Genomic DNA, 16014 nt, shown 5'->3' on the forward strand with positions numbered 1-16014 from the left:
GACACCTGTCTAAAATTGCAGTCTGGCTATGAGATAGAAAACAAAGTGTATTAGAAAATAAATGGTTAATTTTAATCATAAACCCAAGGAAATTATAGGATGCTCCAAGATATGTATTATGAGTAGAAAATATATTTGTTACCTATCATATAAATTGTAGACGACAATGTGGCAAAAGATTATTCAGGGTAGCCAGAATTAAGAAAGGTTATACATTGGATTAGAAACCCTAACTAAGTAACTGGGCAACACAACGACAGATGAATTACTGTAGACAGCTGCCATATTATTCATGAGAAAGAAGGAACACACAAAAAATTGATGTACAAGAAACCATACCCACGGCACCATTTAGCTCTTTTTATCACCACAGTTCAAATCATCATCTCAAGAAAAACATGTGCAAAAGGGCAAATAAAGTATTTCTTGAAATTAAGTGCTTTTCACCTGAAAGAGCATGAAAGATACTTAGTGTTAAGAGTGTCACTCTCATTCAGCTGGAGTATCACCTAGCTCTCATCTAGATCAATGGAACCACTTACATGAGGAAATCTGAACTGAGGCCTCCGATGGGAAACAACTAAGAATTTGCTTGGCAAATGCATGTGAAATTACATTAATTAAAAGAAAAAAACCAAACTATTCAGTGGTGCGTGGGGTGAAATCACCCATTTGTGGTGCATGTTTTCATGGGGACAGATAGCTAATCTGGTTGCATGAAGGACAGAAGGGGACCAGAGGCAATATTGCAATGCTGCAGTATATATTTCTTGTGTTTACTGATCCAGGCAGGGGTTAGCTTGCCCTTTAGGGTCTACTACAGTAAAGCCTTTTTTCTTCATTATACAGCGATGTAGCTTAATTTTATAGAGGATTTGCATCATCCCTGCATTTGTATTAGAAGATTATTACTCTAGACAAACCAGAATTGACTGTATAAAGACTGTTTGTTCGGTACTTCTATTAACTTTTGTCACACTATGGTAAATACTAAAGAAATCACATCCTGAAACAACAGTTGGCAAATTCAAACCAAAAGGAAATGCATTCTGAATAAAGCATTAATTACCCATGAAATACACTATCACATGCACTTTCATATTTAAAGGAGATAAAATATGCAAGGTCTTGTGATTTAGTGTGAGTTAGTGTATCTGGCAAGCATCTGAGGACAAAACAAGCCCCCACAAATTAGTATGTGTGTTACCTGTCAGAAATCTGGTTTACTTGCAGTGGATAATGAGAGATTACTTTTGGGGAGAGGTAAATCCACAGGCCAGGTCAGAAGTGGCAGTATATCTGCATGGAAACTTGACAGAGTATGAGAATACGTGAAAGACGACAAAGAGGGAAATCTGCAGAGGGCTGTACTCCTGAGAGATGCAATTCTTAAATTATTCTACTTCAAGGAACACCTTCTCCCATACACTTTGGCAGCTTTCTTGTCAGTAGTGATGCTCCACATCATTACACTTCCTGGATCTAGAGGTGAAAGCACTGGAACTCCTGCCATTGCAATCTGTAGTTTCTCTTTCAGAACTAAATAAGGGTTATTGCATCTGTTCTTTTATCCTTTCCCCTCCTACCTCCTAACACAGAAGGGAGATTGAGAGAAAAGATGCTTTCATGCTCTTTCACAGAAAGAAATTGAGAGATTGAGACTGACTGTAAGAGGAGGTAATATATGGAAACAGGAAATCTACTGGGTCTGATTTTTCACCTCAGCTGGGCTGAAAGAAGAATCTAGGACTGTCACAGATGGAAGTGATCGGATGTCACTAGTGCTGAATAAGAACAGGAAGATACTAACCTCACTGGAGCATATTGCTAGAGTTTATCTGTCACTTACAACTAATTAACTAAAATACAAATTTTCTGCCCTTATGGTCAGGTTCTTCTGTGCATAATTTTTAGTATGACAAACGTCCTAGGAAAATTGAAGCTTTAAATCTTACAAAGAATTGAAGTCAACAAGGAGCTTATATGTGCCGATACTTGTTGTTGCACCGGACACAGAGACACTCCTTTAATTCTTAGGTGAGAAAGGCAAATTATCTCCTTTCAGAATATCTCCAGATGCTATCACAGGATGATGCTATCACACTGGTTTGTCCTGCTCAAGCTTCCCAGGGGAAGGTCCACAGCACAATGTGATATACTAACACACTGAAGAATGATCAACAAAGAGACAGTATGTTCTCCAAAGGCTCTTGTTCTTCAAGAAAGCAGTTTCCAAATTCAGACTTATCAGGGGAAGCAGTCACACAGGACTCAAATACAGCATGGTTTTGGACCCTCTACAACTCTGCTGTTGTTCCTCAGGAAAGGCAAAGGCATTTTATGTTCACTGTATGTTCAATGTGAATTTAATTTGTGCTGTTCTACAGAATATATTTCATTTCCATTAAATGGCAAGATAACACACCATACTACTTCTATTTCTGTACAGTATTTCTCAAAGTATATTGAAAATTCATAAATTTGGAAAAACATGATCTATGTATCTATTTAGCATAGTACAACTTTAAATCTCCCAAGAGAAAGTTTGACAGTGAATTTTTATTACCATTTTGATATAAGTAAAGACTTTAAAGTGTGAAGCTTTATGGTACTATTTTTGATTTGCGTTAACTAAAATAGTTTTTAAAACCCCAAAACCAAACTGGCATTTTAACTAGAAAAAGAAGTTTTCATATGAGCATGCTTTTCAAACAAGCCAGTGCCAGTTCTCTAAAATTTCTTTATGAACTAATAATATTTATTTAATACATTGCCTTCTTTAGTATAATAGAGCTACTCCGATTTATAAATCTACCAGATTATCTGAAATTGACAGTGTATGGAAATTTCATCTCTGGTCTACATTTGGAATGTAAGTGCCATTACATCTGTAAAACTAAATGCAAAGTCTATATAATGATTTATTATACATACATGACTTACAAGTGAAATGTCACAAAACCACTGAATTTTATATTAAAAAAGTATACAAAAAATGGACAAAAATTGCACAAAAATGTGTACTATGTACTTCATAGAAAACCTTGTGCATGGATAAAAACCGCTCAAGGATTGCTTAGATTAAGACCAAAAATTCAGGGCTTAGAAGATCTTCTTTTATTACTTATACCTTAATTTCTTCTTTTGCTACTGTAAAACAGAGCTCAAGGTTTTTTTGCTTTTATTTTTCCTTCCAAACCAGTTTTAAGGATCATTCTTGTATGGACAGAACCAAGACTCAACATCATTTACAGAAATTGTGTCTGAGGCTAACTTTCAACATCCTTTTGAAACGATTGAAATTTCACTTCAGCCCTGCACAAAGTCAGAAAGAAAGAATGGGTGAATCCTGCAGAAGAAAATTTGTGAAAACAGAACTTTGTAACAACTTGCAAATTATGATTATCTCCTTACATATGCTTGTGTAGCCCTAAAATTCATCGTCTATTTCTTGTGCCACTATTTCAGATCGAGTTGAGGTGAAGATAGAGTTAGTCAATTTTAAGGAGGAGGAAATATTAAAGTATTTCTCCAAAGCCTAGTTAGAACTTTGCAATTCAGTATAGAGAAGCTCAGCTAGTATGAAGTTAGTACCAGCATAGGGAAGCTTGGTAATATCAAGAAAATAATTCTAACTACAAGTAAAAATAAAGGACAGAATCTGGCCTACAGACTTTGAGTTAGGAGGGAAAGGACAAAACAGAATAAAGAGACAATCTTAGATTACATTGTTCTTTTCCCATTAACTATTTCTATTGGTGGTGTCTGAATAGTAACACATTGAATTGAATGAAAATCCCAGTTCCTTTTTTTCCAACCTTTTTTCTTCCTTCTTCTCTCAGAGGTTTTGTTACAAAATCTGAGGATTGCAATCCATTTAACTTGAGTATTTTTGTTCAGTTGTATTACATCTCTTTTCTGTTTTTTTTTTTTTTTTTCCAGAAGATCTAACACAGCTGGATGAGATGCAATGCAGGATGTAGCCTACAGAATACAATGAAGTATTAGAAAACACTACAAATAAACAGAGGAAATTGAAAAATCAAATTCACAAAAAAAGATTTCAAATACTTCATCAATTTCACAAAGTTTTAATGTGTGAGAAGCACAAAAAACCTCCCCCAACACTAATAGACACTCCTAATGTAAATGGAACATTTTGGTGTAACAGTGAGTACATCCATGACTGTTTTAACAAAGCAGTACATGTAATATGTCATATTTATCTTAATTTGCAATTATCGGGAAGACGGGGCATTTAAAATTAGTTGGTTGGAAGAAGAATATACATCTATTTTTTTTTAATCTCTTATTTAGTTTCTTGATACATTCACTCATGTACACACATATCTTTTGTGTGGTTAATATATTTACATAACTTTGAGAATTCTTGTATATGATCCAATCCATATATCATACATATGCAACATTAGGTTGTATAAAATAGTACAGTATAATATGTATAAATGCAGGTGATTATAAAAATAACTGTCTGGCCTAATACTATATGCAGGACAGGAATACACCTTGTTACCATTTAAGCCTTGCTCCTGTAAATATTTTCATTTAGCAAGTTTCTACATTTTTATAAACACAGTCATTCAAAACCTCAGTATAATTTTTTTAGTACATTCTTTAGGGTAAAAATTGTCTTTTTGGCTTAGTGACATAGTACAATGCTAATACTTCATGCTAGGAAATTGTGGAAGACTAACTAGGTTGAAGACTTCCTACATCTTCATTAATCACGGTTAAAATATACGCAACATGGAAACTAACTTCACCCATGAAAATTTGCCTTGAAGTCACAAAATCCCTGTGTGTATTTAAAATAACCTTTTGAAAAGAAGATAAGCCTACTCACTGTTCTGCACAGCTCCCCTTTCTAAGTACACATGCATGAGGATGGGAATGACAGACGACAGAGGATGAGAAAATCAAGTCTTTACTATGCCTACACTTATCACGGTATCCAAAGTATCAACAGAGCATTCTGAATGAAACACAAAAACTGTCATATTCTAAGCCATATTAATTATTCAGAAATGAAAGAAATACAGCGCATTTTGGAGCCTCTCTTTACACCCTTCTCGGAAGTAACAAAGAGCCCATAAGGAAAGTGCTCAAAGCCCGGAGTATGGTAGCTGTTTATCCGTCAATGCTGAGCATTGTATTATTGTTATTATTAGTAGTAGTAATTCTAATTTTGTCTTATATACCTAAAGGCTCCATAAATAAACCTCCCCCCAGCTCAAATTCCCATTTATGGCATAACAATTTCTATATCAGGATCCGCATCTGCGCAAGGCATGTTTCAGATTTTCGCTCAATCTTGCCACCGAATTGCAATTACACCCCTCGCTCTTCGCTGCCTTCGCTTGCTTCCGAGACGATAGCCACTTATTCTGTTTACATCGCAGTATCTATCCTTCGAAAGGACGCGACGATGCACTTTTAGCGGAGCGGTACAAAACGCGGTCCATGCCGCTCGGCATCGGTGTCCCGGGGAGGTTGCGCGGGACAGAGGTGCAGGAGGCAGGGGCCGAGCAGGGGTGCGCAGGGGGCGCGGAGCGGGGACCGCAGCCGGGGCCGCCCCTCCCGCCGCGGGGGCGGCGCGGCCCGGGAGAGGAGCGCTCCGCTCCCACCGACACACCGTGCCCCGCGCACCCCGCTCCGCGGCCTCATTCGAGGAGCGGTAAGTTTTTGTGTCCGTCCCGCAGCTGTTTCACTCATTGGAGGAGCGAGGGATGGGTTTGGAGAAAGAAAAGCGGAGGGGTGGGGGCGTGATGCATTCCGAGAAAAGCTCTCCCGGTCCGCAGGGTGATCGCTGACAAGAGAGATTTGGCAAGTTCCTCTCTTCCTCGGTTTTCACTTTTTTTTTTTTTTTTCCCCCCCCCTCTCCCTCCTCTTTAAATTGTCTCATTGTTAGAGGATTACACGCGCTTCAGGTTACACCCGGAGAGCGCAGTGGGGAAGCAGCCGCTGCTTCCCCTCCCCACATAATATCTCTATTGCCATTAACCTGTTCTTCGTATTTGGGGCAAACCGGAGACTCGGGGCGAAAAACACGAACGCAACAGAGGGAAGGGATCCCAAGTGATGTCAGCCCCGAGGAACTTGACTGCCGTGGTAAGGCTGTCTCGGGGAACCATCCCGAAGTTTCCCTTTCGGTGGCAGCAACCCAGGTGCGCGCACAGCCCGGCCACAGGCGGGCACGGCGCGGCGGCAGCGCCGGGACCCGCCAGCGGCGGCTGGGCTTTGGGCTGAGAGTGGACCCCAACCGGGACCCCTCTCTCTCGCTACCCCGGCGGCTACGACACGGGGAGACCACACGAAACCCTGGGGGAGGGATGCACGGGCGTCCCCTCGCTCGCAAGACGATCCGGGCCGCCGCCTCCAGGCGTGCGGGACAGCGCCGGGAGCCGCCCGGGCTCGGCGCCCCGCTCGAGTCTCGGCCCCTCCGTCCCGGCGCTGCGCCCCGCGCGCAGCCCGCGGCTCCCCAGCACCGGCAGACACCCGACACCGCCGCGCGCTCATTGGCCAGCGCCGCCGGCCCCGCCCACCCGGCCGCGGCGATTCAGGGGGCGGCTCGGCCCGCAGGCCGCCGATAGCTGCTGCTAATTGGTTAGAAGCTGCTGTCAGTCACGTTGAGGGACGGGCCGCCCCGCCGCCGAGGCCCCGCCCCCCTGCCCCCATTGATATTATCGGCGCGCGGCGCGGGCGGCCGGGCTGCAGTCGGGGCTGGCGGGCGGCCGGCCCGGTGCGGGAGCCGGGCAGCGGCGCGGAGGCGGAGAAGGAGGCGAAAGAGAAAGGCAGCCTGGAGGGAGGGAGCGCCGAGCCACAGACTAGCGCTGCAAATTCTCCACCGTCCTCTAGCACCCACCAAGCGGCGGCAGTGGCAGTGTCTAGGAATAGAGAGCTAGAAATATAAATTCACCCCGCTCCTGCACCATGGCTTTCCAAAGTAGGCTCCCTTCTTGGATTATTTTGTGCTCCGTCTGGCTGTTCCGCTTTGCACACACGGGGGAGGCACAGGCTGCAAAAGAAGGTAAGGTGATGCGGAAAACAAAAGTTTGAGCTTATTTATTGCTTTTGCCCACGAAGTCTGTTTGGTGGCTTAGTAGGGGACCTTCCTGACCCAGCCAGCTGCTTGTCAGCCCCCCTAGAAAAAAAGAAAAAAAAAAAAAAGAAGACCTTTTAGTTGAGGTGGGGGGGAGGAAAAAGCAGGGCATTTACTGGGGGCTTTGCATGTGTATGTGTGAGGGAGCGGGACAACTGCCTTCGCTCCCAGGAATGAGGTTTGCGAGGCATTCGCACGTGATGAGGAGGAATGGGGCAGAGAGCCCCTGGCCCGGGTATCCGTGCAGGGGAGCGTCGCTCTCCCGTGGCAGCCCTGATCCTCCGGAGGAGGTGCAGGAAGGGCGAGTTACCTCGCTGCTTCCCGGGCAGGGGCCGAGGGCCGAGTGTTAGGGCTCGGGACGCTCGGCGGGAGGCAAGGCACAGCGCGGGGCTGGGGCTGCGGGCGCTCCCCGCCGCTCCCCAGCGGGGGCCTGCAGCGCTCCGGCCCAGTGGGGCCGGGCACAGACCGCGGGAAGGAGCATCGGGGTGCAGTTTTGCACATCCCAGCCGTGCAGGCTGGACATGTGTTTAGGGGGTACATAGAGCCTGGCGTCGTGTGCCTGCAACGCGTGTGCTCTCCTCCGGCATCGCTGGAGAGAGGTTTAGGGTTTTTACACCATCTGCGTACCACAACGCAGCTTCGCCGTTCTCATCAGTCCAATACTGGTGTCCGTGTAAGGCGCACCCAGCACATTTGTTTCCCCCGCGCACGGAGACAAACCACGCAGTTTTGTATCAGAGACTGATGTAGGTGTTTAAAATCAATTCACAAAGCCTATCTGGGAATCTCTTTTTTCACGCTGAGAAAATCCGAAATGATTTAAAGGGGCGCCCTGCTCACGCTTGACAGCCGAAGGCGAAGGTCCGTCTCCATCTTCGGGGGGGTGGGGGGGAAGACGACACACACGACATGAAAGGGATGGGGGAGTCAGGGCATTTTTCGGTGCCTCTGCATATGTATGCGTTTGGGGGCTTCCCCCTAGCCTCAGCTGGATGCATCAGTATTTTTCATCAAACCTCTGGCATGCAATAAAGTATCATTTGGAGCTTGAAAAAAAAAAGCCTCAATTAAAATGTACTCTGCCCTTAAAAGACGAAGTCGATGGCGATATTAGGGAGGGAAAGAAGAAGGAACCTTTCCGTAGCAGCATTTCGAAAGTTTATTTGGAGGGGCTGTAAAGCACAGAAGCCCTCACGCGGGGAGCACTAACGCGTAGCCGTGGGTGGGGAGAGGAGAAGGGCCGCGCAGTCGGGCAGGGGGGCAGGCGGGGAAGGTGAGGACTGCCTGCCCCGCTCTGCCCTACGGATTGCTCCGTGATCGGAGCTACGCCAGTGCTTCCCAGCGGTAGCCTATCCCGCTTTTTTTCTGTGTTATACGTGTGTGGGTGGTTATATATGCATCTATACCTATGAGTGTGCGTGTGTAATGTCTGTGTATTCGGGGAAAATCACCTAGTCAAAGGAGGGTCAGGAGGGGGCGAGCGGCAGACAGGGATTGATAGCGGCTACCTGCTGCAAGCGCAGAAAACTCTCGCTGAAGAAAGAGCGAGTAAAAACAAAACAAACAAACAAAAAAGTAACTTTGCAGATTCACCGCCGGCCCCGCCGAAAGGTCGGTGGCGGCAGCAGCCCCGCGTGATTTCCTACCCCTCTCCGCTGGGTACAGAAGAGAGATGGGAGGGGTAAAAGGCTGAAAAGTTTTCCGAGTTTCCTTTCTGTACCTCAATACAAGCCGCTGTGAGATGCTGGAGAGGAACGGGGCAGGGTCCGCCTGTCTCGCTAAGCGAGGAAATGACCGCGTTACCTGCGGAGCCCTCTGCCAGCGGCCAGGACCCTCGGGTCCAGCGCAGACACGGGGAGCGGGCTCTCCCTTCGCTGCGAGAGCTCGGGGCTCTGTTCTGGGACCGCCGTCCCGGGAGCTTCCTCCCAAACCCGCGGCCGTCGGGGGTGTGGCGGGGGCGGCCGCGGGACCGGCGCTCCGCTGCGGCTCGGCCGCCAAGCTCCGCTCTTCGGCGCGGGGGCGCGGCCGCCTGCGCGCAGCTCCGCGCAGCGCCCGGGGCGCGACTGCGGCTCCCCGCGGAGGCGAGAGGCCGCTGCTCCCCGCCTGCGGGAAGCCCCGCAGAGCCCAATTCTCCCGGCCGCGCCCCCGCGCTTCGCCCGCCGCCTCTCCGCCTCCTTTCGCGTTCGGTCGCGCTGCGCCGCGGAGCGCGGTCCGCAGCTCCCCCGCGGAGGGAGCGCGCTGGAGCCCCGGTGCGCTCCGGAAGCGGGAGGCTGCGGAGCCCCTGCGGCTGCCGGCGGAGCACGGCGCTGTCCCCCGTCCCCACGCATCACTTCCCCGCGCTGCTGAGCGAGCCGTGACGGCCACGGGTCTCCCCGCGCTGGGAGCAGGGCACCAGCCGCTGGCTGGGAGAGCTCTTCCCCGGTAACTTTGGATGCCAGAAGGAACGCCAAGATTTCTTTGCAAGGGGTGTTTGCAGAGCACGGGTTTCTCTGCTGGGTTTTCTTTTTGTTTGTTTCTTTGTGGGTTTTCTTTTTGTTTGTTTTGTTTGCTTGATATCTTTTCTTTCTCTGATGTGCTCACGCGTTGCTACGTGATGGAGAATTACTGCCAAATAAAAAGTATAATGAATTGCAGCCGTTATGTGCTGGTGCTGAAACGGTTAAATTTTTGGTGGTACCTTTTTTTCCAGGACCATTATAAATGTTCTTGTTTAACAAGCCGCCTCATACACCACCTGCTTTTCTATAGAGAGTGTTACAAAGTAAAGCCCCTTGAATCCAACCTTAATGATATAAGCAGGTAATCTTTCTAGAGGGAGACTATCAAACTTCCTTAATGAGTAGTTCCACTTCATTACTGAAATACAGGCCTGGAAGCTACCGTTTTGTGTTCAGCTTACATTCCATGTATTACTGTATGAATTATCTTTTTAGGCTTTTTTTTAGTAATTCACTGAAATTTTGTGTTAAATTCTCCTTGGAGAAAGGGCCAAAGCTAGAATTAAAACTGTTTTGATAGAACTGACAGAAGTTGCTTCAAGTTACAGCCTTAAGTCACATATCTAAGTGTCTTAGATGGTACAGAAATGCTGTCTATAAAGTTATAAATAGCTTTACAGCTAAAAATATATGAAAGGGGTTCAGCTTAGCAATGCTACTAAAGAGTTGGTTTATTGGGCTGTGATTAACCACTTTTGGAGGCAGGGTTATATTTAGCTTAAAATAATTGTGGTACTGCTAGAACTGATGTCTTTCTGTATATAAATGCCACCATGACGTAGAGATTTTAGGAAGATATTACCATAAAGTGAATTAGTCTGATTTTGTGTATGCAAGGTGTGAGGTAATTGCAGAGTCTTTTCTGTATTCCTGGTTGTCATTTATTTGCAGAATTATTGCTTTATCACCAAAGGGAAGTATTTTTCACTTTGACACTCAAAAAAGAGAATTGATTTTTCAAAACGACTCTCGGCAAGGTATAGACCAGTCCTGTATAAATCAGTTTGCAAATGTGTTGAAATGTTTGTGTGTCTGTGTGCTTTAAGCTGATTGTAATAACCAGCATATGGAAAATGTCCTTATGAAAAAGGAGAGGGAGGGAGCATGCATCTTAATGACTGATTAATAGCACTTCAAAACACAAAAAAAACCTCCTCACCTTGTTTTAAGCAATGAAATTATAAGGATTTATGTATGTCTGCTTATATGTGAATGGTACATAATAATTTTTCTATTTACAAATAAATACCTAGTCGTGGTTGCAGATAATTTGTTAATGATATAAAGAAGAAATATTAATCTCTACAAAAATTATATTAATTCTATCACTTTTTAAAATTCATATTTTGTTCCTTAGTTTTAAACACCCCCCTCCCCTTATTATGTTTAACAAGCTGTGGAATTTCTTTTTTTCCCTTTTTTTTAGTAATATTGCTGGACTCTAAAGCACAACAGACAGAGTTGGAATGGATTTCCTCTCCTCCCAATGGGGTAAGTACTGCAGGCAAAACTTAAGTTCCTGAAGATGAGTAGTTATTTTATTGAAGCAGTTGAAAGACCTGCTTTAAACTAGTTTCCCCTCATATTTCTCTCAGTAGTCACACCAACTGTTTATGACTTCTTCATTTTTTGAATAAAACCTCAGGTAACAGTGTACCAATGTACAAGCTAAATAAAAGCAAGTGGATCTTTGGAAACTTTGGGTACCTTTATGTTTTGTAGTGCTGTATTTCTTTGTGCTGTATGAAGGATTACACTGTATATTTATAACACAGTATTTTACATTTTTTTTCTTCCTTTAGAAACAACAAACTGCTTCTGTGTGGAAACTTTCTAAAAATATGTTTTTCATTTTCTGTAGAATGGTTGATCATAAATTTGTTTACAATGTTTTCTTTGTAATTGAATAGCACAGATTGAAGTGCTCTAAAATAAAAACATTTATATTGCAGATGTGTTTGAAATGACATTCCAAACTTGAAACATCCCCAAGCCTTGAGGAGCTTGATATCTGGAACTAGGCACGAATTATGTGGTTAAGGCCACCTCCAGCTTGCGGACAAATTAATCTCATGGCATTCTATGAAATCTACCATTGTAAAATCATTTTAAAAAATGAGATGTTTAGAAACATCAATGTCATTGTCTTATTATGATATATGTAAAGTTGAGAAATGCTGCTTTCAGTCTGAATTAAAAGTGGTATAAAGCCTCTTTTTCCTCAAGCCTTGAGGAAGAACATTTTCAGAAAAATTTAAAGGATATATTGTCCTATCTTAACTCAGTCCTACGGGAACTTAGTCTGACAAATCATGAATTATATGGACAGTTCTTGCTCATGGAAACACTTTTGCTGAATCTATTGTGACGCCTCGCACAGACAAGAACTTGGGGGATCAGTCCCATAATCTTCAGTTAATTTAGAAATCTGGAGCCAGAAGAGCGTGAAGTGTGAGTAGGGATATAAAGTGTAACAAATCCTTTAAATAAGAAGAATGAAAATGTGGAAGTGTCTTTCTTTAAAAGCAAGACTGTAGTATCAATACAAGCATAAACTGGAAGCTAATCTAAGGACTTCAGAGGGAATGTAGTACGGGCTCAATGGGTGTGATGGCCAATAACCTCAGCATTAGCGTTTTGCACTGATGGAAGCCTTTACCAGAGGTGTGTGGAAGATTAGCTTGGTGGCACTTACATTAAACTAACCTATAATGAAAGACATCAACACGTGTTGCACATCAGCACACTGAAAGACAAAAGTAAAGTCAAATTCAACAAATAGTGAAAGGCGAGTTTCAGAGGTAGAGCGAATTTAAATCACAAATGAAAAGTTAATCAAAACTAATGGCTTGATTTGTATGTGTGAAAGTGTTCAGAAGTTGTCTGTAAATTAACATGAAAGTACCATTTTAATAATGTAATTTTGAAAATAAATGTTTTTCTAATTTTAATTACTGAATTATTTACTATGCAATAAAGACTTCATGGGAATGAACACAGAAAATTTTGAGAGAAACTACTGCATCATCACAGTACAGAGTATATCAGACACTCGTTAAATGCCTCATTCAACTGCAAATGCTACATTTAACACTGTTAAGATAACTAAGAAGGTAAAATACCATAAATTGAAACAAATAGAACAGGGCGTAATTAAACAGATTTGCTTGTATAGCAGCATATATTGCTGTAAGACAAAGAAAAATAGAGTTTTCTTTCTGTGAAGTTGGTCACTATAAGAAGTCTTCAATGAATGGTGACCTCAGCTGTCATAGGTGAAAACATCTTGAGGTACTGATATATTTTTTTTCCCCTTGCAGGCACTGATTATATAATTGCATCATAAATAACATTTCCTTAATTTTTTGGCTTTGGCAAAATACGAAAAAATAGCTCCAGTGCTTAATGCCAGGGATCACAAAAAGTAGTGTTTCTTGTGTGAATTTAGTTTTTTGTATTATTTTCCTTGACTGTAGCATAAGTCTAGCTAATCTCATGCAGTGGGATTTTGACTCTGAGAAAACTCGTTTGTGTTGTATTATGAAGTGTAGGTTGAGTTTGTAAAATGTATTTTGCTTGTTGATTTTTTTTTTGTTTGTCTGTTTCAGTTTGTTGGTTTTTTTTGAGGAGGAATGGTGATTCGTTTTGGTGGAGCAATCCACATCAAAATCAAGGGGACAGATTCTGTTGTGTGGTGCTTGAGAGTTACTTTCATGTCAAAGATACAATGCATTGTCTTACTGAATATCTTCTTGCAGAATCTGGCTTGGTGTCTTAAGGGAAGAATGCTTACATAAGATAAAACATAAAACAAAAAACCTCCACAAACCATCTCAAAGAAACCCCAAAGGAAATAGCATTACCTGGCAAAATTTTAGGCTTTGTGACTTTTTCGTCACCTTGATGGGATTTTTTTTTAATAGAGAAATGTTTTTTTTTAATTATTGTAGTATAGCCAAAACCCTTTCAGTCCAAGGCCCCCTTTTTTTCCTTGTTTTTTCTAACTCGTAGAGAAGTAAAAAAAAAAATTACTCATTCAGCTCTAATAAATCTGTTATGAAGATAGACTTTGTTTTGTTCAGTGGTTGATACAGTTCCATATGCAATCACTGCAGTTAACTCCATGAGCATTTAATAATGCTCATTTAATAACATATGCATATAATTTACAATGCTGTATATGTCTCATCTATATTAACTGTAGGTCCTTGAAATGCGCTTTGATATTTACAACTTCTGTGCATTTCAGCATCTGCAGCTGTGATGTATTTTGTGGTGATAACTTCCAGCATCAATTCAGCCACATCTGTTTTTTCCTGAAACAGACAACAACGTTAAAATGCTCTCATTTGCTGTCAGAGAGGCTTGCAGAATAATGTGCACTGTGTGGCTCCTGATCTGGGAAACCAATGCCTTCCATGCTTGGTTGCGGTGTGAGGAATGTCAGTGGATGCTCTATCCTGCAGAGGTGCAGACTATACGAGTCCCACAGAGCACTTAAGCATGTGCTTACCATTAAGCTCCTAAGTACAGTCACTGATCTTAAGCATGAGCTTAAGTGCATTATTGACACAGGGCCAGAGGGCTAAGTGCCATCCAGAGAAGTCATGGTTGCCTGTATCCTGGGGTGACGATAGCTCACCCCCCTCCTCTAATTTATTACAGCTGCAGTTTTTGCAGGCACTGAAATGTTACAAGAAATGTGAGAAAAGGTGAGAGACAAGAATTGTTTCGGTTACACCTGGGCAGATCTGCCTGGTTGATTCCAGTGGAAGGTTTGCCATTGCTGGAGGTGCAAATTCCCACGCTACCAAAGGCTGTTAAAGACTCGGGGATTGTTAAAGGCTTACCAGCTCATTACACAGTTGGTAACCTAAAGAGAGAGCATCAACAGAACTCAGGCTTTGAACTAGCGAGCTTTCAGTCATATGAGTTGTTTTAAATTCTATACGTAGTCTCATGGTTCATTTGAACTGCTAGCTAAATGAAGTTTGCCCCTTCTAATGGGTGCAGCCACTGGACAAAAGGTGAGGTGAGGAGGAACTACTACTTAACCTTTCAGTTTGTAAATAAAACGGAAGGCAGACAGAAAGAAAGGAAGACAACTAAAGTGTCTTCTTGCTTTCAGATTTTTAATTCTGTCCATTTTCTCTTGCCCTCTCTCTATACCACTTCAGTCACATACGGGAAAGAATCATCTAACTCAGGAGTTTCAGGAGCCGATCCTATGCTTTCCATACAACTGCAAGTTTCATTGGAAGCTTTATATGCACAAATTTTATGCACTCTAATGCTAAGCAATTTCAGTTTCCAAGACTTCACTGATGTTACGTTTCTTTGGAAGACAAGCTGCCTCCTTCCTTTTGGTCTTTGCTCACTCAAAACCACTGTGACCTTAAAGAAATGTGTGTGAGCTCAGAGTGAAATCAGAACCTGCTCTGCTAAAAAGCCTTTTCTGAAGCTGCTCCTTTGCAACTGTGCCCATGACTTTTGGAAGTTGTATGTGGGAAAGACATGAAGGGAGAGAGAGAGCCTACTCCTACATTAATATGTTTTCTTCATTTAGGTGCTCAACAGTATTTGTAACAATAACTTACTGTTAAAAAAAAGGGAGACATGATTTGTGTGAAGCTTTTTAAAATGCTCAGTACTTACATCTGGTGACATACTTCTTGTTTATTACTAACTTTTTGTTATCATTTTAGTGGGAAGAAATTAGTGGACTGGATGAAAACTACACTCCTATACGAACATACCAGGTATGCCAGGTGATGGAATCAAACCAAAACAACTGGCTTCGGACTAACTGGATTGCAAAAAGCAATGCACAAAGGATTTTTGTAGAACTGAAATTCACTCTGAGGGATTGTAACAGTCTTCCTGGAGTTCTGGGGACTTGTAAAGAAACTTTTAACTTGTATTATTATGAAACAGACTACGACACTGGCAGGAATATCCGAGAAAACCAGTATGTAAAAATAGACACTATTGCAGCAGATGAAAGTTTTACCCAGGGTGATCTTGGGGAGAGAAAAATGAAACTTAACACAGAGGTGAGAGAAATTGGACCTTTGTCCAAAAAAGGATTCTATCTTGCATTTCAGGACGTAGGGGCCTGCATTGCTTTGGTCTCTGTCAAAGTCTACTACAAGAAGTGCTGGTCCATCATTGAGAACTTAGCTATTTTTCCTGACACAGTGACTGGCTCAGAGTTTTCCTCTCTAGTTGAAGTGCGAGGAACTTGTGTCAGCAGTGCGGAGGAGGAGGCGGAGAACTCGCCGAAGATGCATTGTAGCGCAGAGGGAGAATGGTTAGTGCCTATTGGAAAATGTATCTGCAAAGCAGGATACCAGCAGAAAGGAGACACGTGTGAACGTAAGTAAACACACTACTTGC

General features: G+C 43.1%; 1 protein-coding gene across 6 annotated transcripts in view; it reads left to right on the top strand.

Moving 5' to 3' along the window:
- Positions 1 to 6725: 6725 nt before the first annotated feature.
- The window catches only part of EPHA7 (EPH receptor A7), a 294990-nt gene continuing 285701 nt past the window's right edge, over positions 6726 to 16014 (top strand). For all 6 annotated transcript variants that reach the window (XM_088162035.1, XM_014881441.2, XM_014881439.2 and 3 more), the window contains exons 1-3: positions 6726 to 7048; positions 11045 to 11109; positions 15324 to 15993. In XM_088162035.1, coding sequence (XP_088018161.1) covers positions 6952 to 7048; positions 11045 to 11109; positions 15324 to 15993 — 832 coding nt within the window. In that variant the 5' untranslated portion in view covers positions 6726 to 6951. The remainder of the gene's footprint in view (positions 7049 to 11044; positions 11110 to 15323; positions 15994 to 16014) is intronic.

This window comes from Sturnus vulgaris, chromosome 3, assembly GCF_052056855.1.
Source record: "Sturnus vulgaris isolate bStuVul1 chromosome 3, bStuVul1.hap1, whole genome shotgun sequence".
Classification (NCBI taxonomy): domain Eukaryota; kingdom Metazoa; phylum Chordata; class Aves; order Passeriformes; family Sturnidae; genus Sturnus; species Sturnus vulgaris.